This window comes from Pelmatolapia mariae, linkage group LG7 (assembly GCF_036321145.2).
Source record: "Pelmatolapia mariae isolate MD_Pm_ZW linkage group LG7, Pm_UMD_F_2, whole genome shotgun sequence".
Lineage (NCBI taxonomy): Eukaryota > Metazoa > Chordata > Actinopteri > Cichliformes > Cichlidae > Pelmatolapia > Pelmatolapia mariae.
In genome coordinates, this window is record NC_086233.1 from 27,362,207 (window position 1) to 27,386,830 (window position 24,624).

The 24,624-nt window shown below is 38.5% G+C and overlaps 1 protein-coding gene across 1 annotated transcript; it reads right to left on the bottom strand.

Annotated features, from left to right (window-relative positions):
* Window positions 1-5,273: 5,273 nt before the first annotated feature.
* Window positions 5,274-24,520, bottom strand: LOC134632115 (patatin-like phospholipase domain-containing protein 7). Its single transcript, XM_063480709.1, has 36 exons — window positions 24,410-24,520; window positions 23,944-23,995; window positions 23,751-23,825; window positions 23,543-23,630; window positions 23,306-23,388; window positions 22,768-22,868; window positions 22,521-22,661; window positions 22,247-22,406; window positions 20,947-21,027; window positions 20,257-20,385; window positions 20,033-20,113; window positions 19,778-19,907; window positions 19,614-19,679; window positions 19,431-19,507; window positions 19,146-19,301; window positions 18,910-18,987; window positions 18,226-18,431; window positions 17,974-18,105; window positions 17,659-17,782; window positions 16,299-16,412; window positions 15,939-16,005; window positions 15,404-15,553; window positions 14,968-15,031; window positions 14,545-14,713; window positions 13,447-13,629; window positions 13,123-13,241; window positions 12,818-12,974; window positions 10,124-10,240; window positions 9,977-10,046; window positions 9,659-9,775; window positions 9,353-9,501; window positions 9,080-9,232; window positions 8,776-8,895; window positions 7,207-7,291; window positions 6,750-6,865; window positions 5,274-6,247 (listed from the first exon to the last, which is right to left on the bottom strand). The coding sequence occupies exons 1-36, from the start codon at window positions 24,418-24,420 to the stop codon at window positions 6,242-6,244; spliced, it is 3,927 nt and encodes a 1,308-aa protein (XP_063336779.1). The 5' UTR covers window positions 24,421-24,520; the 3' UTR covers window positions 5,274-6,241.
* Window positions 24,521-24,624: the final 104 nt, after the last annotated feature.

A 24,624-nucleotide genomic window follows, 5' to 3' on the forward strand; every position in this document is an offset into this window, starting at 1 on the left:
AAGTGGTGGTCTTCATCAGTCATTAAGTGACAATTAGCATCGGTTCTTAACTTAGCATTAACTTTTCGTTCTTCCACTCACCACCTTGAACACATTTGTCACAACCAGAATAACCATTATGAGCCTTTGTGTTTTTAATGAAAGCTATTGCAGGTGCATCACACACAAATGGACATACTTTGACTGTCAGCCATTGTAAATAATGTCATTCTTCAAAATGTGACTAAATGGGCCTAAAAACTGATCAACACTTTTTGGCTTTCTAAGACAATGCTGAAGTCTACCGCTTTTGAAATGGGGAGTCCATCTATATTAAACTGCAGTGTTATTTAATTAAGCAGTCAAGAATAAAGATAGCCATGACACCAAACCTATAGCCAAGCCAAAATGATGGTAATCCCCACCATCCACTATCACAGTTCTTATTTGACCTTGCGTCCTGAGAAATGCCCTGGCACCATTATATATTTCTGGGTGAAACACATCCAAAAGGCCCAAGAGTGCAGTTAGTGCCCCTAAAGAGGCTTAAAATGTAGAAGCCAAGTGTCTTAAACTTGTTATTTAAAAGGTCAGCATCAGTATTATCTGAATCAACAGCTGATGCAGAGCAGCCAGAGCTCTCAAAACTATGGTCGTGAGCCTTGTGTAGTGATACAGAGTTTACACTCACTTCTGAACTCAGCACATAGCCCCTTTCATCTGCGTTACAATAGTCTGAAATACCAGACACCACTATCACTCTTGGGTGCTTAACTTATCCACTGATACAGCTACGTCTACTTGTAAGTTTTGTGTGCTACCATCTCTTTAACTGCTGGAGTATCTCTGACTCTGTGGCCTCAAGCATTGATCTACATATGCGCCTCCTTGGCGAGTGTGATGCCAATATGAATGTAGTGCAAGTTCAGATATTTTTTAGAAATAAAACCAATGGTTAAAGACTAAGGATAGTTTAAGGACTTGACATCTCCGGGGTTTATAGGGAATAGTCTGAAAAAGAGGAAATATCCAGTGAGTGTTAGGTTTATATTGTTGGATTGTCATTTATGCTTAGAAACATATACTCATATATGCTTAGAGGTATATAATCAATTGTATAATGATAGAGGTCTTATCCTTAGCAGTTAGTACATACGGTACTCTTTGTTCACATGTATGCCTGTGTAAGATGTCATATGTTAATGAACTTATGCATATTCATGTAACCACAATAAAGAGCAGTGCTACGAGGGAGCAAACTGAGAGTGACTGGGGTTCGAGCGTCAGGAGCAGCGCTCGTCAGTTCTCTCCCTCATGCACGAGATCACACAAAGAGTTCTGCCTGGTGTCTAATGCTTTTTGCAGTTGTAGTAGAATTGTCTCTGATTGTTCCAGCGAGGGGTTTGTGCTAGACAGACCCATCAAGTGTTAGTTCTCTCCGCAAGAAAGCATTGCCAATGTCAGAGGAGAATGGCCAGACTGATTCCAGCTGATAGGAAAGCAAGACTGAAAATAACCACTCATTACAAATGAGGTATGTGCAAGAGCATCTCTGAAGGCACAACACATTGAACTTTGACACTCCCCCAGCGTAACTTTTGTGTTCCCTTGTTTGATTAGTTTCAAGGATGATTCGTCCTGCTCTCCATCAGCAGGCTAGTGGTGATAAAAATAATCCTATTCATGCCAAGGGGAACTTGAGAGACAATGCTTAGACTGTTAAATAATTGAAAGTATGATCTCTTATATTAATTATAACAGTTATTAATGTTCTGGTTACTTATAGGATATTATAGCCATTTCTGAAACACATTTTTGGTGTTCCTAATATTTTGCCTCACCTGGAAGTTACAGAGAAATCCTTTTCACCAAGAACCAAGTGCCTTAAAACATTATTCATAAGATATGCCCTTTTAGTAACTAAAGCCCTTGATAGTTTAATTTTTAGTTACTTTCTCTGCAGCCCAAAATAATTCAATTTCTTTTACAATAAACTGTAACAGAGACGATTAATTGGAGAGAAGGAAAACCAAAAAAACCCACCAAAAAAAAAAAAAAAAAAAAAAAAAAAAACCCACATAATACAACAGTGTTTAATTAGTAAAGCAGCTTATCAGAACACACATTTGGGCAGTAATTGTACATTACAGGCTCAACAGTAAACTTCTTCAGTGTACATCAGTAGTATGGGAATTTGTGCCAAATAAGGGCACAAGTGGTCGTTTTTTCCCCCCAACGTGGGTCATCGAAGGTTGCATTAAATTCATGGCACAGTTCCACACATTACATCAGCACTTCATCCATGAGACGTTCACTCTGCCAGACAAGATCGATTCCCTGTGCAGAGGGTTAGGTACAAACAATATCAGAGCGAACTCCATCACCTCATTGGTAAACAGCAAAAGTTTTCTTGTCTCGAGCTGTTGTACAGACCATATTTAACCAAACATCATATGAGAGCCCATAGTGTTTATCACAAGGTTTCTCTCGCCGTGTACACATAGTGTAAGGCTGCAGGCAGTGTAGCACCAGAGTTTATAAGGAAATGAAAGAGGAGGAAAGCAAAGTTGCATCGGCAAAGTTCTGATTAGATTTACGCCCGAGGGGGCCGCCGTTAGATATTGTTATATTGATGTAGGGTGCAGCTAATAAAAAATGGCTCAATTTTTAAGTAAAGAGATTCTTAAGATGGGTTTGTGGTAGTGTAGAAAGTTTTTTTTTTGTTTTGTTTTTTTTAAACAATCAGAAAAGGTATCACTGAAAGGGCTTGTTTTCATCCCCCCCAACTTTAAACCATCACACTCAGTCTATGTTTGTATCTGCTGCAAACAAAAGCAAGAAGAGAAAACAGCCTTGGTCGAGTTCTGGTAATACTGAAAATGCTCCCAAAACAATTAGAAGTTCAACAAGAGCAATTTGATAATCATTCACCTCGTATAATGTCTTAATAAAAATCAAATTTAGCACACAAAAAAAAAAACAACCCAAAAACAAAAACAAAACCACAGCACCAAAATTTAATAATGTAAGAATATTTGGATTGTTCAGTGTTAGCCACAAAAAAATAATTACATTTAAAAAAAAAAAAAAAAAAAAAAAAAACACAACACCTTACATATTCACATTTATCATTTTCTATTGGTGTAAAAACCAAAAAAAAAAAAAAAAAAATAGTTTCAAGTAATACATGAATAAATACAGGAAATAATAGTCAGCATTAGTTACCTCCACCACAGACATAACGCTTTTGTTGTAGTTTCTTATATTAGCAGGATTACACAAAAAGAAAAAAAATATGAAGGCAGATTTTTCTGACACTTGGAGAGGTAGAAAATGAGCAAAGGAAGAATTTATTACATTTTGTTGGAGATCAGGATTAAGCGGTGGAGCTTCCCCTTTAAAACAGCCAATAGAAAATTAGCTTAGTCACCTGTTAGTCACTTGTTAAACTAAGCTGAGCTGTCTACACTGGCAGTCTATCACATGTTGTTTCACAGCTGTATTATATTTATTGTGCTAATAAATATACTTTGAACAGCATATGATGTGTACATGAAGTTATATTTTTGTAAAGTTGCATGTTAAGGCTATGGTGCAGCTACAGACTTAACACGGGACTTCAAATCAAACTTTAGGATTGCATGGAAAGAACACCATCTTTTTGTCATTTCATCTTTTACATAACCGTATTTTCTGCTCTATAAGGCACACCTAAAATCCTTTAATTTTCTCAAAAATCGACAGTGCGCCTTATAATCCGGTGCACCTTATGTATGAATTCTGGTTGTGCTTACTGACCTCGAACTGATTTTATGTGGTACACGGCGCTCAAAAGTCTGTCCAAAAATGTTTTTGTACGACTTTAGTAAGCTATGAAGCAACACCGCTTGATGGTAGCAATACGGCTGCTGTAGTCAGGAGCCTCGCAGAGTAATCTGGGTCCAAAACTCTGTTCGCTTCAGGTCCCAAAGTCAAACGAACACTGCGGCATCATTGAGAGTTTAAAAACTGTCTAAATTCTTTCATCTTTAATAAAATGATCAGTGTTGCTGGTTTACCAGGTGTAACAATTAATTTTAACATCCAGGCATCCATGAAAACAGAATGTATTAAATTTAACGGAGTTAGAAGTTAGCAGGAAGTTAGCTCGCTAGTTTCCACCTAAACATGATATACCATGTTCTGACAGAGATTTCTGAAAAAACTAAAACGTACAGCTCTGCTATCACTTCCAACATAAATGAAGACTGAAAACTAAAAAGCAGTCACGTTTGTAGGGTTACTGAATTGGCCTACTTGGTATATAATGACTTGCTACGTGATCGCTAGCCACACAGCTATGTTAGCATAACATAAACACAGTGAAGCTGGAGGATGAATGCTAACTTTTTTTCCACTCGATAAAGTTAACGTGAGGGTTTCCGATGGTTAGCGACAAATGCATGGCAGGATGCTGTAAACGGACCAAACTTCAGTCAGGAGAACAACTGAGATTATCCATCCACAATACGAGGTTAGTCATTAATATACTGCAACAACATGGGAATGGAGTAGCTGCGAGAGAATTCAACATTAATGAATCACTGGTACAGAAGTGGAGGAAGCAAGAAGAATGAGTTGAGTAAAGTTTGACTTATCTGACTGTTTTGTTTCGCTTAATGCGCCTTACGTATGAAAGCAGACCCGTTCATCGACAGTGTGCCTTATAATCCGATGCGCCTTATGGTCCGAAAAATACAGTACTCCTTTACTATTAAATAACATGCATTTGAGCATGGTGTTTTTTTGAATAATGTTTTATTGGAGTATTAGTCTTGGCGAAGATCCATCCCCTGAGTCATCTTTTTGTTAACATGTAGATTAAATTAGCAGTGTATTAATTTAATTGTGTCATACAAGTATGCATGTTAATCAAAGCTATGTACTTAACCGATTGTGCATTGAATTGCATTTTTGGAATGACTGAACAACTCTTAATCGAGAAGGCCTACATGTATAATTGGCACATATATAAAATATATGTATATATTCTTTAAATATATATTTTGACTACATTGAAAAAAAAAATCTGTATGCACAGATAACTTGTGCAAATTTACAAAAAAAAAAAAAATATATATATATATATATATATATATATATATATATATATATATATATATATATATATATATATATATATATATATATATATATATATATATATATATATATATATATATATACATATAATAATTACATTAACCTAGCTCTACATCGCAGAGGTAAGAACAAAACAAAAACAAAAACCCAAACAAGCAAAACAAAAACAACCCACACTTGGTCAAGCACATATTCCTGTGCATAAACTATGTAGAGACAAGTTGAGCTACAGATTTCATTGACAGATCCACTGTCTGCTGCTCAGTCTTGAGCAGCCTCCAACAAACTTTTTTTTTTTTTTGGGGGGGGGGTGGGGGGAGTTCTCACACCAGAAAAGGGGGAAAACTAGTTTTTTGAAGTGGATTGCAACCACTGAAAATATTTTAAGCTCCAATCCAACATGGCCAGAACAAAGTTTCAAACTCAATAATACCACAGTCAGCCATTTAAAGATAGCAATTTAAAAAGGCTGGACATGTTGGCATTACACTGTCTAACAGTCCAGATAACTGCTACTTAAAATACCTTTTGATATAATTCAGCTTGTTTTAAAAAAAACAAAAACACACAAGTCAAACAATGCAGGTATGTTAAACAGTGTAGTGGAAATGAAAGTGAGATGACTGCATGAAGGGTGACTAAAGAGGTTAGAAGTTTGTGCTTCGCTTATTCTGCAGTGTTTGAGAAATTGCTCGTCAACCATATGTTGCTAGCTCATTTTCTTCTCTGTATTGATAACGAGAGGCGTCGGCAGAAATGCAAGTTATAAAAAACACACACACACACACACACACACACACACAAAAAGTCACAGAAAACAAAATGACTAGTTTTGCAGGTAGAGTCTGGTCTTTCACACTGGAGGGTAAAATGTAGCAAAGACAGAATGCTTCCATTGTGCTAACCTGTTTAAGCAACTTTAATTACTCCACCATTCACAAAAACAGACTACTTGGAATTTACTTGCTGGTTTGACATCGCTTCCAGTGAACTGTTAGGGATAGCCGGAAACTGATGGTGGCAGCTGGTGGGCGGGGTAATGGAGCGTGTCGATCTCCCATCCAGTTCTACATCCTGAGAATCAGGTTGAGGCGTGCATAGTCATCCCCATTTTTTTTTGTTAAATCTAAAAATGAATGTTTAAATTGTCAGACAGCCATAAAATAAATAAATACAAAACACAAACTGAATTTTGTTGTTGCAGGTATACAATGTTCTCAAGCCCCAACTTCTAAATGATATCACTTTAATTGAACTAGGCTTCCAATTAATTTCAAAATAATTTTAATGATATTAATCACTTTTAAAGCATGAACTGGCCAGACTCCAGTATGAACCTCAATCTGACTTTGAATAGTAGCCAGCAGGATAGTCTGATTTCCCAAGAAGTGATTTATGAAAATCCTTTTACCGAGAGGACCGATCAAGTGTGTCGTCATTGTAAGCCAGACAAACCTTTGCAATAATGGAATGGAAATTTGTGTTGCAAAACAATAACATTTATTATAATGTAACCTGAAAAGCCTGTTTTAGACATGAGTAAAAACAAATTCCTCACTGTGGTTGCTTGCTCTTCTTCTCTTTAAAGAGAGCCCACAGTTTCTAATCTTACTACCACAAGTTCGCACCGTGTCAGCCGTCTCCTCCCCTTCAGTGTGCTCTCCATAGCGATTATACGTCTCCATGTCAGAGAGAGCGCTCTCCAGTGCATCCTCTTCATAGTCAGTGTGGTAGTCGGATTCTTCTGATGCAAGGGAAGAGTGGGGGACAGGAAGCACACTGTGGGTGAATAAACTGGAATATTTGGAGTGTAGAATGGTGACAAATACACGTGGGTGTGCAGGTGCATAAGTCAGAACATTAGAAATGTCATACAGGGTGGCCGTTTTACACTGAGGCTGTGTAGCTAACAACTCCTCTGTAAAATTAAGGCCTAATAAAATATGACATTTTGTTTGTGGAGTTGATTTGTTTTTCCATTAGGTCAAGGATGACAAAGACAAACATGGAGACATGAGCGTACTTAAAAAGTACTTTGAGTGTGGCTGAAAGCTGCAGTGTTGGAGTGTGTGTCAGTAGTTTTACCATCCACAAGAGGTGGTTTGACGGGCTCGATGCGGGACACAATTTCTGCCAGGTCAGTGAAGGAAGCATTGGGACATGTCACCACCTTAAAAAAAAAAAAAAAAAAGCCACAGTCAGTTACAGGGACTACTGAGGAGGCGTTATGGATATTTATCGCCTTTGAATAAGCTTCCAAACTGTGTGCCAAGCATGCCAGCTGCAAGAAACACTATAATGGAGTCGTCCTCCTCTATATTGCTGTGTTGGAAATTACAGCAAAGTATAATGGCAACTAACTGCATCAAAAAAAAAAAATTCTGCTGCAGACTTTTGTGCAATTTCAGCTTTTCAGTGAAGCACATCTGATTTTGCCTCTTTTTTTTTTTTTCTTAAGCTCGACTAGTCCCAAAACCTTGGTTATGTTTTTAAGTCTTGAGCTGCATTTTGTGCATCCATACAAATAAATAGTATCAAATGTATCACAGAAGGAGAAGCATTGGTTGTTGTACTCTCCAGTAGCATCTGAAAATAGAAAGGCATTCATTAACTGTGTGGGATGCCTATTGTTTAAAAGAATGAGAACAGAAGCCATTTAGTCTTAAACATTACTGTCTCAGATCTGCAATCATAAAAGTGGCTCCATCCTGTTTTCAGCAATTGTTCTGTTGCCTTTGTTGTTTGTTATCAGGGAGGGGGAGGTTGCCAGTGTGAGTCCTGCTGTTTTACCCTTCATCCTTGTGTTGTTGCTCAAACTGGGAGTAAATAACTTCTTCATCATTCTCGTCATCTTTTGGTTAGGAGCTTTGTCTTTCTGTGACATTGCTTGGAAAAAAATCTGGTGCACAAAAATCTATTTTTGTGTACATTAAAAGCAAATTCATAGTTTTATTGTTATTACTTTATCAGAAAAAAAAGAGCTTAAGGTCTAAAATGTTGCACTGTTAACAGCAAGTCATATAGCACAACCAATAAAATATGAGAAAATGATCCCAAAATATTTAATTAAACAGCTGGTCAATTGAATGTGAAAGGACTGCAAGTGGGGTGTTAAACTCACTTTAAGATACAATTTATTTATTTATTTTTTAAACTCTGGATGCAAGGAACATGGATTTTGAAGATTAGATTACTTAAGACCATAAACTACAGCAGAGAAGTGTTCTCCTCCTCGAGCTTCCCTTTTGTAGAAAATAGCTTTTATACCCTCATCTTTTCCTGACACATTTTGTTAACAGCTGTATTCTTTTAAAGGGATTTGTAATATGACTGCTTACAAGTCCATTTGTTGCCTTTACATTGGATTCAGAGGAGTGAGATTTGAATATGGCTACTTACTAGTATTTCATTTTTAATTTGCATCTCAAAATCTGGCTGCTAAAAGCTAGAGAACAAAAGTTTTCAATGTCATTACAACCCTAAAGCAATGCATTTTAAAACAACTTGATTAAGTTTAATATACTATATTGTATTGCATCACAATATTTTTGTGGTTTTACGTCAAAGAAAAGTCTACACTCTGCTGTTGATTTTTATTGAACTCTTTCATGTTCTAGTGTATGTCCATGTGTTGTTCACTGCCAACACCCTTACATTGCTTCTGCTTTGCGTGTTGTGGAACTCTTCTTGATGTCTGTCTTTCAGCATTTTTTCCACCACACCACTGCGACGCCACACATCAAACACAGTCTTGCCATGCTGGTACCCCACCTCCTAAAAATCACACAAACATATTCACATATCAGTACCATTTTCTATTTGCCAAAAAAGTTATTTTTAAAAGTTGGTCTGGTGTTTCAGATAATGAAAAACTTGTCTTACAACATCTGAAAGTTTCAATACTTGTTCATGATCAGGGGTAAAAGAGTTCAGGTGAAAACAAATTTCTGAAACTTACAGCAATTTCATCAAACTTGCCAAACTCTAGTGTACGGTATCTGTCGATTGGAGGTCTGATATACTCGCAGTAGTCGCTGCTCTTCACAGACTCCAACTGTCTCACACAGCACACATAGGCCAGCCGAGTCTGAATCTCTGCCATGTTCAGCACCTGTGGAAATTAACTTATAAATCACTGAAACGATTTCCAAAAATATACTTATTTGTATTGATAGAATTAAAAACATTGCTGCACAGCATGGTGTGTCATTACTCCTAATCAATCCATCACCTTAACTTTCTCAGCAAGGGGGTTAAGGCGTTTCCATAGCAGCCACCAGCCCGAGAGTAAGTCGCCGTAATTAGTGAGATTGGTTTCATCCCGGCTGCCCACATCAATAGCTATTACCACTTTGGCCCCCATGGAGCGCGCAACATCAGCTGGGAGAATCAGGGGAAGAAGACATCAAGACAAACAGCATACAGTAACTGGTACAATTAAAAATATATTGCTATAAGCAAACAGCTGAGCAACTACATCAAAGCACAGCTACTTTTAATACTTAATAAGGGAAGGTACAAACTGAATGTAACAAACCAGGCAGGTTGTTGATATAGCCTCCATCCATCAGCAGGTGTCCATCTTTCGGGTCACACAGAGGAGGGAGATATCCCGATAGAGACATGCTAGCACGGACATACCGCCATAGAGAACCTCAAATAACAAACAAGCAACTTAAACTTACTTAAAAGGCATAAAGCCTAACTGCAAGCAACCAATCTGAATCAACCGAAAATTAATCAGAGACTATTAAAAAGAGTCAGTTCATCTATGACCACAAAAAACACAATTCAGAAAACTCAATCAAGACCAGAATACTTCTTTCAAAATAAATAAACTGAACACTGTATTTACCATCAGTGTGTACTCTCATGGCAGAGGCAGTGATGTCAGTTGTGATATTGAAATATGGGATCCAAAGGTCCTGCATGACACAGAATTTACACTGGCCTCAGATCAGTATTCCAACAGCTGGGTCACACCTACTGTCATTTAGCTCACCTCAATCTGTTTGCTTTTGAAGACGTTGTTTATGCCAGAGTTGAAGGAAGCACCAGAAAACATGGATGTGATTGGATATGTCAAATCCAAGACCTTCCTAAATACTGAAGTCATTTCCTACAGGAAAAGCCAAAAGAGTCAAATTAAAACGAGGTTCAAATAAATGTTTCCCGCCTCTAAGCAACTCAAGATCTATTTGCTTAAGTGCAAAGCAGAATTCATTTTAATACAATTCTCACCTTATACCCAGCACTCAAAAAAAAAAAACAAAAAAAAAAAAAAAACAAAACAAAACACAAACACACACACACACACACACACACACACACACACACACACTTAATTTTTGTCATATTTTGTCTGACAAGTGTGTACATTTCTCAATCATTTGAATAATATTGACTATACAGTTTTGCTTCCTGTTACATCTTAATTTTCATCATTTGAGTCTGCTAAGAACAAACTTATTTTGAACCTTCTGTAGGCAAGAACAGAGCCAGAGGAGGACAGGCCATATACAACGTGGAAAACCAAAACCTACCAAATGCTCTGCCTGCAGACCTGAGACAGAGCAGGTGTCTCAAATCAGCTTTAATGGATATGTTCCAACAAAGTTAAATTTTTTAAAGTATTAACATGTCCATATGAATTTGTTTTTCTTAAAACGTGCTAGAAGTAGGGCTGTGCCATATCATAGCATCCAAAATACCGGTATCAATACCGGTAACAAGCCCCGCTAGTTGTCAATACTGTGTCACGAGTATTACACTATAAAGCTACTTCTGGCATCTTGCCTCAATGCCTTCAAAATACTGCAAAACTAATTTTGACGCCACACCCCACACCCTTGGTCAATTTGTTCACTCCAGCTTGTAAGCTAAAATGCTCATCTGTAACATTACCTGCATGTTTAACTTTCATGTCTTCTAGCTAAGATTTAAGATATAACACATCAACACTGTCAACTTGTGAGGTGGGGCTAACTTTTAGAGCAGAAAATCCAGGACTTTGACTTTCACTTTGATCTTAGCAGGCTGGACCAGTGAAACATGATAAATGTGTTAAATTAAAGAAAAAGTTACGATAGTTCACTACACAGGCAGTCCTGTAATTATAAAATATAAAGTTTTGTTAATTTACTGTGGGCTCACTAATAGTTGAAAAATTTACTTTCCTGTCATTTAACTATTTATCTGTTAGTTAATTACTTTGATGGATAGGTAGTCTTTATCAATAGAAAAACTTATGAAATTATAGTGGACTGATTCTGGCCCCCGGGACTTATGTTTAGACATCCCCATCTAGGGTTAAAGGGTTACCTAACATGGCACAGTTTCGGAGTACTCCCTTTCCTTGTTGATCACTGTGATAACTCTTTACATTACTGTGTCTTTCCCACATGCAGCAAGAGAACATGAGAATGAGTGGGGCTTGCAAACACAGATCGATGCATACTAAATAGATGTAACACTTCAGCTGTATCCCTAAGGCTACGTCCACACTAGCCCGGATAGATTTGAAAACGGCGTTTTCGTCTGAAAACACTCCGCGTCCACACTAGCGTTTTCAGTCGTTTTCACAGAGTTCTGCGTCCACATTGAAACGGCCAAAAACGCTTACGTTCCAGTACTGCGCATGCGTGAAACGCAAGAAGATTCAGCCTGCCTCATTTCTGTCTGCTGTTTATTTACTTTCCGGCTCTTTGAAACGTCATGGCAAAATGTCGAGGAAAAGCACAGTTTTTTTTTTTTGTTTTTTTAAATGGACTAACAATGAGGTGGAGTTGTTGCTGCGAGTAACACAAAAGTACAAAGTTGCAAAAGCGAGTGAGAATTAAAGAATTTGAAGAAAAGCGATCTGAAGCATGTACAAGCTGATATTAATCTTTAATAGGGCTGTCAAAATTGAGCGCAAACAAAACAACTGCTGTATAATGCCCTCCGCTATCTTAGTTTAATTGGTCACATGACTGCATCATATGACTAACATGCATTATCGTTTTCGAAAGGCTCCATTGTCGCTGTCCACACTGCGACACATAAGCACCGTCTTCAAATGTATGCGTTTTCGAGAGCGTTTTGAAAACGCTGCATTTACTTTCGGTGCCGTCTCAGTGTGGACGCCAAAACGGAGAGAAAACGATGCGTGGACGTAGCCCAAGTCATTCTAAGGCAGAGAGCTACTCAATGGCAGGAAAAGGACTTGTACGTGATATGAAATGGTGGTTAATGTGCTCAGCATGGTTTATCAAATTAAAAGCAGGACTGAGATCTAAACTGGATTAGACTTAAAATCATTTCAGGAAGAAAGTCTCACATCCATGTATAACTAACCCAGTTTAAAGCAAGATTAAAACATGCTCTAGATTGTTATCATTAAAAGTTTGACACTGATCAAATTCAAGACTTCTCTGCTCAATGTCATTCCAGGAAGCCATACCTCCATTTTATTATTTATTTTTTAAGCAACATTAGAAGGGGGAAAAGGAAAAAAAAAAAAAAAAAAAAAACGAAAACCCAAAACAATTATACTGTGGTTGAACTTAGAGTTCTGGTAACTACCTCAGAAGTGACTTTTAAAGAAAGAATGGGACAACTTCTGAATAGTTTATGGAAAACAAAGCAAAGCAGATATCAGTGCATTCAGAAAGATTTAGATCTGAAATACTACAGTAATTGCCACTTTGACTCTTACCATAGCCCATTCTCTAGCTCTTATCCTCAAGCGACTGTGGCTACGGTCCTCTGCATATAGAGCGCCCATCAGGGAACCAATTGATGTTCCGCCAATTAGGTCTACGGGGATGCCAGCTTCGCATAGTGCACGCATTATACCCACTTGAGAACAACCCCTGGTTAGAAGGGTGGGGGAACAAACATGGAAAGCGAAAAATTTAACAAAGAAAAGACTGACATAAATAACCAGCATCATTAGGTGCTGATGTTGTATAATGTTGTCTTTAAAATTATGATGAGAAACAAGCATGTGACAAACATTACCTGGCTCCTCCTCCTCCCAGGACAAGAGCAATAGCATTGCCTGTAAGAACACGAGCCAGGCGGGAAAAGTCAGAATGGCGATCTGCTGGTTTCTCAAACACACGCTGATACAGCTCCAACTGCAAAAAAATCAAAGTACTGCTAAAAGAAGATGACGAAACAAGTGGGATAAGAATGAATGTACTGATGTTGAAAGACAGGAAATAAGAAAAACTACGAAATGCCAAGCTGAGGGTGGATCTGAAAGAAGGGAGGGGAAAAAAAAGAGGGGGGGGGGGCGCTTTTATACACACAGCACATTCTGGCCATGTCTTCCATTCTCACCAGTTTGGGCTGGCTTCGTTTGGAGAAGACCCTTCGGGGACAGGCAAGGTGGAGGTGTCTGGAAATCCAGCTTCGCATGTTGAGCCAGTCTACGGTTCCTTTGGGTGCAGGACCATCTTCTCTGTGCAACAGCACAAGCTGCTTCTGCGCACGCACTGCACTTCCTTCCAACATACGCTCCAACTACAGAGAAAGCAGCACAGATATTTTAGAACATTTCATGAACTATAGGAGTTGAGTCCCTGGGGGGGGAAAAAAAAAAAAAAAAAAAAAAGCGGCAAACTTGTGCAAATCCTTTATACATTTTTGGATTATTGCAAAGGTTTCATGAAACAAACAATTACTTTTGATAATCATATCTGAAAAAACACAATGTTTTGTTATCTTTAAAAACTGGAGTGAAGGAATAAGCAGAAAAAAGTTCCACTAAATATACATTTTAAATAAATAACGTCCTGGTTCAGGCATTCTTGTGTGACCAACAGGCCCTGCATCTTTTTAAGTGTGTGTCTGTTAAGTAAGTGTGTCTGTAACATATACACCACCTTTCATGTGTGCCCTGAAAGATAAATAAAAGAGGGAGATACAATTATACAGGGACAGATTACACAAGCAGACTACACAATTTAAAAAAAACCACAAAACATGTTTGATGTTACAGTCCATGATTATGTTATCAGCTTTCGTCTCTAACACAAAAAAAAAAAAAAAAGCAGCTCATTGCTTTTGAGATTCTTCTCCACATGAACTGTTTACCTGCATGAAGTGAAAGATTTGTCCAAGTCATTTCTGAACAAAATAGAAACCAGAAAGCTTCCAGTACCAAACTTGCCAATTTCATACAAAACTGTTTTTAATAAACTGCAGAATCTTTGTTAACTGAGTTATTTACCCTGCAGGTGGTGCATCTCACCACACTGCCGCTTTCAGGTATTTTTCTGATTTGCTGGCAGAGGTGACAAGAAGCCACATTCACAAATTATTGTGAATGTGGCTTCACAGTAATTTGGGGGTGTCTTTGCATGATTTGAAAGTGTAGCTCTAACAGCTCCTAGTAATACACCTCTCTCTTCTCCTGGGAACCAGTGAACACCTCACCTCCCCTACAGTAGGGTCCTGCTCTCCTAGTCCCACAATAATGATGCAGTCAGCCTGACGGATGCACCTCTGTGTCCACGGGGTCAGTGTGTAGTCAGTCTGGTAAAGAACTATGCGATGGATGTCTTCTTGTTGGCCCAGCCAGCTGGACAGACGGTACTCATGGACACTAAAGAGGAAAGGAGTCCATTAATGACAGGCAGCATTGCTTTGCTGGCAGCATCCAAGACATCCATTTTCCTCTTGTGCCAATAGAGCAAACTTTAGCAGAATTTAATGAGCGTGAAAGACAAAGCACAAAGAAAATAAAAACCAACAGAAAGCAGTAAGACACCGAAAAAGACTCATTTTATTTGAGGTTTGAATAAGAGAAGATGGACCGGCAAAATTGCATAAAATGTTTGAATCTGGCACAAAACATACCTGTCAAGTGCAGCAGTTCCAAGACGCTGTTTGATAATACCACTTGTCAGTAGAAGAGTGGGACCTTTAAGTGAGAGATCATAGATTACACCCATGAATGTCTACTTCAAGGAGGTGTTACGTCCAGGTTAAAGACAGCTGAAAAGTGATTTGATTTTGGTTCAATTCCAGTTCAAATTAGGATGCAAATAGGAATCCAGAATTCTTAAGGGGAGAGCATATCAATCATGGCAGACAAACAGCCCCTCTAATCATGCCTCCATGTCCTCGATAAGAAGTTTTGGAAAATGACAACAGACTGAGTGAAGAGCAGCAGTAGGCTGGTCATATGTATAAAATAAACAATCATCCATGACCTGAAGCGTTTTCTGTGTCGAGAACAGCAGTGAATGATTATAAGCCAAATTTGAGCTTCCATATCTCTTTCCATTCTTACCTATTGCAAGGAGTGCATGCTGCAGCTCTAGAGTAAAGGCAGTAAGAGGCACCTCTTCTGATACTGGCAGGACTGCCACAGTGGAGAGGTTGGAGGCTTGGTTTCCTGCATCCCACTTACTTCCTGGTGTGTGCAGGGCCAAACTGCGAGCTGGAGATGTGTTACAGATTTGCAAATGGTGAAAAAACAGATTTAATACCAGAAATGATGGGAGAACCTAACCAATTAAAACACGTGTAGACCATGCATATGTTCAATCCAACTTTTGTTTGTTTTTTTCCCCCAGCCCCTACATGAAGGACTTTCTGAGAGGTTTTTAGCAAGAGCCAAAGAAAAATTACAAACCTTATTAATTATAAACAGTATCAAAACATTTTCAGTTTATTATAATTAAACACAAGATATTTCTTTATCCATTAACAAACAGATGTGCCACACAATCACTGCCTTTACGGTACGTCAACAAAAACTGCCAGTATGTCTGAGCCAGGAAAGAGCCTGAAAAATAGGCAGCATAGCACACAGATGTACACACCTGTCAGAGGACCATTGACCTGCTGCAGTATCTTCTGTCCGAGTAAGTGGATCAGCCTGGTGACAACCTGAGATGCACATTTTATAATCAGCCCTGTTACTCAGAGTCTGCAGTACAAAGTTATTTCCTGACTTTATTTTAAATGTTTATTGTGATGAGTTTCAGTGAATGCAACATGTTATTTTTTATTAGTTTGATTAAATGTATTAATTATCTGTATTATTTTCATGATTACTTCAAGTCTTTTTTTGTTTAAAGGAAAGGGACAGGTGAGGCAATAGCGCTTGTTCTCTCCAGTAAAAAGGATTACTTTAACAGAATTTCAAATCAGATGAATTTAACACATTAGATTAGGCCTACCTGAGGGAATTTCCTCTTGATAGAGCGAAGTGCACCTTCTGGTAGCTTGGCCAGCTCAGAGTCTCGTACAGCGTGTACTGTGGTCGCTCTGTTCTGACGGGTCAAGGCCTCCACCTGCGCACAGACAAGTCATTAATTACACAAAATCCAAACCAAACCTATCCAGGAATGCAAGTAAATAACTAATTGGACATCTTAATAACAAAAATGTTGATATAATTATTTATAATTTTATAAATAATAGTACAGAATTTATACCTGGAATTTGCCATTTCTGTATCAATTATTTCATTTAGGGCAGGCACTGTATATTGTGAACAGACATCTGATTGTCTCCTTTGATTTAAAATAAATAAACAAATAAATAAATAAGAATACATCTGAAGCTAAAAGGCTAAAATTAACCTCTACCCCTCATCTAAAACTGACATCTGAGCCATGCTAAATTTGTCTGACAATCACTATCACAGAAGCTCCAATGACAGCGTCTCTCCTCCAGGTAACAGTAACCATAGGATCCATTAACCCAGGTATTATACGACGCATTGAACCAGTCACACCAGCTGACAGAGAGGTGGATGAGTTAAACCAAGTGACTTTGCTTTACACAGGTTGAAAATACCATATTAGAGTTTAATTTGAGAAAAACTTGGCAGTACTATTAAAATATTTAGAAGATACTTTAGAATCAGATTTGATCATCGTCATCAAATCATGTTTGTATAAAAATGTATCCCAAAGTCATGCTGCCCCCCCCCCTTTTCCCTTTGATTGTAATATGAAGTGCAGTAATTTCAAACAATCCATTTATTACTTTTTTTTTTTGTAAATACAAATATAAACATCATGGGACCCAAATCTTTTGACCAGTATTGAAGGTTAACAACACCCACACTCCTCTGGCAGCCTGGCAAATGAATTTAGTGCATGCTTTTGTCTAAATGCACTTGGAACTGTCCCAAAAAGAGCCCGAGACAAAGAGCATGAAAAAGATAAAATTATCTGGATTGTTTTTTTATGCATATTCTATTTCAGCTGCCTTTTGGCTACATTTTTTGGTCTTTTTTTCCCCCCCTTTGTTTAAATATATCCCAAGATGTACTGGTCTTAGTCTGCATTTACTGAAAGTAAAAAGTAGAACATACAGGAAATCCAGTCTCATCAGCCATATGCAGTACGCTGACAGCTAATAGGCAGTTCCATTTGTGATATTAACATTGTAATTTTTTTTTATATCTAACCTTTTAACAGGTTCTTATATGAAAACAAACAGCTAGTGTTGTTTGATACAACATGGATATTAATAGTCTTCCATCAATTCTTCCCCAGCTGTCTTCCCTCTGGCTGTCACGGTGCTTACCACTCCAATCAGGTCACCACGTCCGTACTCCCCTGTCAACTCTTTCTTGCCATCCTCCTTCAAGATTACTGAGCGCAGTCGACCACTCAGCACTATGAAAGTGCTGTCTGATTTCTCTCCCTGCCTGCAAAAAGAAAAGAAAATACAGATAACTTCAGTCTACTGCAAATTTGCAAACAACTCACAATCACATTTCCAAATTCAGCTTCCCCTCCCTCGATTAGTATTTATTAACTTGTCCCGCATGAACCAAGTAATGCCTGTAGTGTTACGAGTTGATTTCACACATGAGACACAAGGTCAGCAGAGGAATACCTGTAAACAGCCCTGCCAGCTTCGACAGCCATCCAGTCAAGAGCAAAGTCTATTTGCCTGACAAAAGATGACATCCTCTTCACCACAGCATGAGCAACATTCAGCACCACTTTGGGCTCCACTCGCATTATCCTAAGGAATAAAGAAGAATCCACAAAAGGACAAAGTAGAAGTAGCCATCTTTCTTTTCCCCTCCAACTCTACAGTGCTGAACATCACAACAGTGTGAGGATGTGTGTCCAGCTCACTCACTCATAAAAATGTGTTTTGGAAATAGAGAGGAAGCTGCAATCTCGCTGAGCTCGAACTGTAAATATGAGGGGCTCTCCGGTCAGAACAGCAAGGTGACCAACAAGCTCTCCGGGATGCGTTACAAACAGGCGCGATTCTTCTTCACGGTCAATCATCCGCTGGTAAACATGGAGGAGGCCAGAAATCACGAAGTGGATGCTCACCTCCTAAAACACCAAGAGGGAACGATTGAGAGAAAATGCTCAGATTTAACAGTCTGACTCTGAATGCTGTTAACAATCAGGTGGTGAAATACTGAATTCATGATTTTTAAGATGAGTAATACCTGTGTTGAAATTCAAATTTTACTGTTGAAAGCATTACAGGCAAGTTATTCCCAGTCATCCCTTTGATTTTTAAATGACTGATTAGTTTGTTTACTTTATAAGCTTAACCTGTTTCCCCTCTTGCGTATGAATCAGGATAGCCTTTAACCATATGATAGTATAAGGGGGCCGCTTTCTAATTCTTCCCACAAGCAAGTTCACATGGACACAACTTTACATGCACACTAGTTTCCCAGGTCGATCCTCTGCAATGCATCGACACTGTCCAGTGGAGGCATAAATTAATCAAGAAGAGTTGAAATAAAGTAAAATATTAAACAGAATGAAAAGTAGCTAGGTTCTAAGTTGCTGTTCCAACCTGATCTCCCTGACGAGCTACCACAGAGCCAGCTTTGACATGGTGGACGGTTACTCTGCCTTCAAGCAGACTAGGGTCCTGCAATAGAAAAAGACACTCTAAATATCCACTTATGATGACAAGACTGTGGATTTAACATTTTCCCACTTAACATGCCACAAAAATAAATTTAAAAGGGTCCATTGAAAGGATCAGAACACTGACACCAGCTGAATTTTCTCCAATTAACCCCTCACCTGCAGCTGGATGATTCCCAGCAGGTCTTTCTTAGCAGCTTGGAGGATTGCACTGCTTTTACCAAGATAGGTAGCATCAGCGTGCCCTCCACTGTCTGTATAGTGAAATACTTCAGATGGTGTGTGTTGCATTGTCACACTCTTCTTCAGACTAGACTACAAAGACAGGCACAGGAGAGAAACTACTATGGAAGGAGTAGGTAAGATGCAGCAGATACTGTGATATTGTGTTACATTTACACACAAGACCTGTCACCACGCTTCAATGTAAAAAGCAGACCTTACTTTGTGAGTGATAGGACTTGATGGAGCCTCCTCAATGGTAACTCGAGCTCGTTCGCAGGCCATGTTCAGGTCATTACCTGTAACTCAGAAAACAAAGGATTAGGATAACGAGTACATCTGTGCAGGAAATTAATACAGCCATGTGGCATTTGATGATCGCTTATGTCCAAGGCAGTGACCCACCTGTGCATTCAGTGGGCATAGAGGTAGATCGCAGCTTTCTGGTTGAATGGCTGTCCTTTACACCATCTGCAAAAGTCAAGTGCCAGCACTGGATCAGTTTCAATACAAGACAAAGCTGAAACTGAACGGCATATATTGCATGTTTTGATGCGTGTGTGCTTGACCTGTCTCTGCAGTGTTTTCAGTGGTTCCGGCAGGTAATTCGTCCTGGAAGTGGAGACGACGAGTCATCTTTCCAGTATTTGCTTCTGCCATCACATTGTTTATATTGGTCAAGGGCACTGCTTGACTCTCCTGTCAGTCAAGGAAAAAAGTAAATAAATAATAATAATTGCATCATAACTTGTGTGACACAGTCATCGTGACCATGTGTATGCACATAAATACTGTTGGTGTGCAATAACAAATTCTGCTCCTACCGGATTGAAGAGCTCAGTTGTTAGGCCCAGATAGTTATGCAAAGCCAAAAAGGTAACTCTTTGGAGGCGCACCATAATTATCTGAAAAAAACAAACAAAAAAAAAAAAAACAACCCTAGCTACAACATGATATGTAGTATATTCTGCTAATTGTTGTATGTTGTAGCTCCAACTTAGATGTTTAATTGGAGAAAAAACAAACACTACATCATGCACTCTTTTACCTGAATGACGCGTACAAGTGTCTCAGGGTATTTCTTAAACACTGACTCGAAGGCTGAAGCAGGTAAGCGTAAGATGGTGGAGCGAGTTGCAGCTCGTGCCGACACAGTTTTATATGGAGCTGGATAACCCTGGCAAAATCGAAGATAAGAATCAGAGAAATCTCATCCACATCTTTCACAGCTATCTATTTGGAACTGTCCTCTAAGTAATAAATTGGGCTAAGGATACTTTCCCCAAGGTTTATTACGTGACCTGTACGTGTACCTGTGCTTGCAGCATTTTAATGTGGCCTAAATAACTGTCAACACTTCAAAGATCTATAACACAAGTGTGATAGTGTTTAAATGGTTTGTATGCAATGGCAACAAAGTAACAAGATATGAAAAAGTTATTCTATTGTAATAATTGATTTTTCTATACATTACACACGTGGTTTGAGTTCATTACTGCACAATCAGTTCCAAACAACATCAATCTGAGTGTGTGAAAAGGATCCCAACGATCCATTTTAAAAAGAGAAAAACAAAGTCGAAAAGATGCAGCTTTAAATAAACAAATTACAGCAAATACAAAGTACATTAATTTTGTTTCAGGGGCATGAAGGTAATGAATAAACAAATCAAACTGGCACAGACACTTCAGAAGGCAAATGAGGACATAACCTAGAGAGAGAAAAAACAGGAGCTCACAGTGATAGTGTCCAGAATACTGAGCAGGCTGTGGACGCTGTCTCCCGGGAGGACATCCTTCACCACTGATTCTGTGCCATCCTGCAATACAAAAAAGAATACAGGACATGATGCCAAACAAAATAATATTAATAAGGTAAAAATATTTCACACTTTCTAAACAAATCTGTAGACATCTAGTTGGATGAAAGTAGGACTTCAGCTAAGTGGACATGATTAGAATTTAAGCAAGCCAACAACATATTGGGATGCCACTCACTTGTTGTGATGGCAAAAATAAAGTAGTTACTATTTATTCTACTGTCCTCTGGTGTTCATACTTTATCATTAGAAGTAAAACTGGAAAACAGAAAAGGCGCTGAAAATGAATGTAAATTAAATTAGGTACAGTTTGGAGCCGACCTTGCATCACACTTTTTAAACTGAACTTTGATAATGACCAGTGGGCACAGTTGTTAAAATTGCAATACAACTTTTGAAATTACCATTTTCTATATAAATTGATGTAATGTCACAGGTCAGTATGGCTGGGCCATATCATACTGTTCACGGTAATACCATTTTAATGTTAGGCAATGATAAGAAAATGAAATATCGGGTTGGAATATGGGTAAACGCGCATCTGCAGTGCCTTTCTTTTCATATGCACATGGTGGCGACGGAGAATGAGAAGGGCAAAAGCGGATTGTTGAATGAAACAGATGAACCAGAATTGGTTTGTAAAACTGGTGCAACTTCAATGATGTGGAACTGGTTTGGGCTTTCATCTGTCAGATACACACCAAAGCACATTTTTTGGTAGAGCATGCAAGCAGGCCATCGTTATTACCAAACCGATTTTAGGTGGTACACCGCGCTCAAAAATCTGTCAAAAGTGCTTTAGTTCGACTTTGCTAAGCTACGAAGCCGCACCATTTGATGGATTGTCGGGGCATTATGTCTACCGTAGTCGGGAGCCTCGCGGAGTAATACGTACTGTGCTTCAACATAATATTACCGCATTGTGTGTGTGTATAACCTCTTTTTTAGTTTTGTGGATATTATACATGGTTATGCTGAGGATATGTCAGCCAATTTGTACTGGAAATGCCTTTTGGTTAAACTGTCAGCAAGGAATTTGCACTTGCACTTTTAAATTTTTATATTTTTGGCCATATTGCCCTGCCCTACAGGTCAGTAAGAATCAAAAAACAATATTACTTGCATAAAAAGAAAGAGGCAATAGAATTTCAAAGGTAATTAAGTTTCAAAATTAGCCTGAAGAGAGAGTCAAATGGAAGTCAACACATCATTCACATACATTCTCTTGTATGCACAACTCAAGTCTTCCATCCTGGACCACGTAGATGCTGTCATCATCATCTCCTGGTTTGAACAGGCCTTCACCCTCCTGTAGCTCAATAAACACCATATGTCGACACAGCTCCAGAAACAGAGGCTTCTCAAAATGGCCCAAGACCCTACAAGTTGAAGAACAAAAGCAATTTAAAAAAAATAATAATAATAATATCTCTCTCCCTCTCTCACACACACACACACCCCTCTAAATATTGAGGAAAAATTGACTTGCCTACCTGACATTTTTCAGCATATACAGGACCTCAGAAGGCAGATTCGAGCTCTGCACTTCAAACTCTGTTAGATCAGCTTCCAGCAGGGAGGGAGGGGGTTCCTTGGGCTGCAGGGTGGGAGGGTCTCTCCGGATCCTCAGAATTCTGTGAGAAGGAGAAAAACAAACAAACATGTACTTTAAAAACAAAACACTAATTTCACAAAAAGCCTTGAGTACACAGAATATAAAAATGTGTTCTTTCGTCATACTTGCGGGCTATGTTCAGAACTTTGGTTCTTTTTCGTATGCGCTGTGGTTGCTTTGATTGCGAGGGATGGGATGGAGAAGGAAGCGAGGAGAGTGTCTTAACCTACAAAACAATATTCAAATATATTTTGTTTATTGCGCGCAGAAAAAGAATTTTATCCAAAGTTGTACTTCTACTTAAGAAATATTAAAACTGATTTTTTTATTATTTTTTTTTTAAACTGCTGGATTAAACATAGAAAGGCTGTTTGTCATTTATCATCAAGCCAAACTACTGAAGGCATTTTCAGTCATTGTGTATTAGGGTTAAACTATAGAAGTCTTAGTAGTGTTGCCTATGAAATTAATAGGAAACTACAACTAGATGTTAACATCAAGTATTTTTGGACATCAACTGTTGGCATAAAAACATTAAAAGCAAAATTCACTAGTTTTTATTGAGCAGATAACAATCTACTAGACTATACTAGTAGACTATACCAAGAGAGTGTGTATGAGCCATCAACAGAACTGAGGAGGAAAAAAAAAAAAAAAGACAACCTTTCGCATTATCTTCCTTCCATAGAAAAGCACTTTATCTCGTTTCCTGAATCGATAGTGAGGTACACCCGGTTGTTGATTACCTTGTCGGAAAATCCAAAAATATAATGCAGATAAACAACAAATGTCGTTCTGCAGCAAGTGTAAAAGAAAATGTTTCATTTGGTAAACAAATGAGATATAGATATATATATCACAGAATAAATATGAAGTTCAGCAAGAGGTCAGATGACTCACGGGCATGTTTGAATCTCCTGTAAAGGAAGAGCACCACAATCCCAATCAGCACAACTGCAACCATAGCTCCAATCAATACACCTGTGAGCTAGAAGACAAACAAGACTGATGAGGCAATAGTATGATCACATGACAGCACAGTTACATAGAGTACAGCACGTTTGTAAAATTATTGTTTTTAATTATTGTTTCAATTTCCATTTCATACCATGCTGGTCTGCATCCTCTCCTCCAAAAACTGTGGCAGCCGTGCACGGAAATCAGTTCTGCTCATCGTTACCACCTAAATATAACACAACAGATTCAAGTAATACATGTTCAACACTGGTAGCTTCCAACTAACTGACTTTTCTCCTTTCAAACAAAGTTAGGAATAATTTTAAATGGAATTATGCGCTTACTGAACTGGCCATTTTGCACAGGTCTCCATCATCCTTTCCATGACACTCTAGCCTATAAGACAAAACTCTCTATTAACGCTGAGTCTGCAGCCCAAAAATCACATGCCATCGAGGGGAACCAAAAGTTGCTGAGGAAAAGGCAAAAATTAAGAAGGGGAACACGGATTTGTATGTTAGCAGCCACTCTCGCCATGTAGCGTCGTGCCACCTTCTTAATTCATCTTAATAAAAATTACCAAAACACGATTAGGTGTTATAATTAGCCAGCAACAAAGTAACTTTCGATAGACTTCAAGCTTTAGACGATTTACTGAATACGTCTGAATGGAGTAGCTAACGTTAGCTAAAATAACATTCGCTAGCAGCTGTCCAGCTGACTGAGAGTAGCTGCTTCACAAGTTATCTTGAAGAACTAAGATAGTCAAACTCTGTGAAGTTGACAGGGTGTAAAAAACACGAGGCTTACTTTTCGAGCATCCTGGGGTGCCGTTTTCAACCTGATAACATAGCTAAACAGAAGCTAGAATAAAGTTAGCGAGAAGCTAACAAAGTTTTATGCTGTCAGTTGCTTAGCTCCGCCCTTATCCGCTGTTACCTTGGTAGCGCTCAGATCATTTATCCAATCAGAAACGGACTAGGCACATCCTCGTCTTCCTGTTTTTAACAAAGCATCTTTGAAGG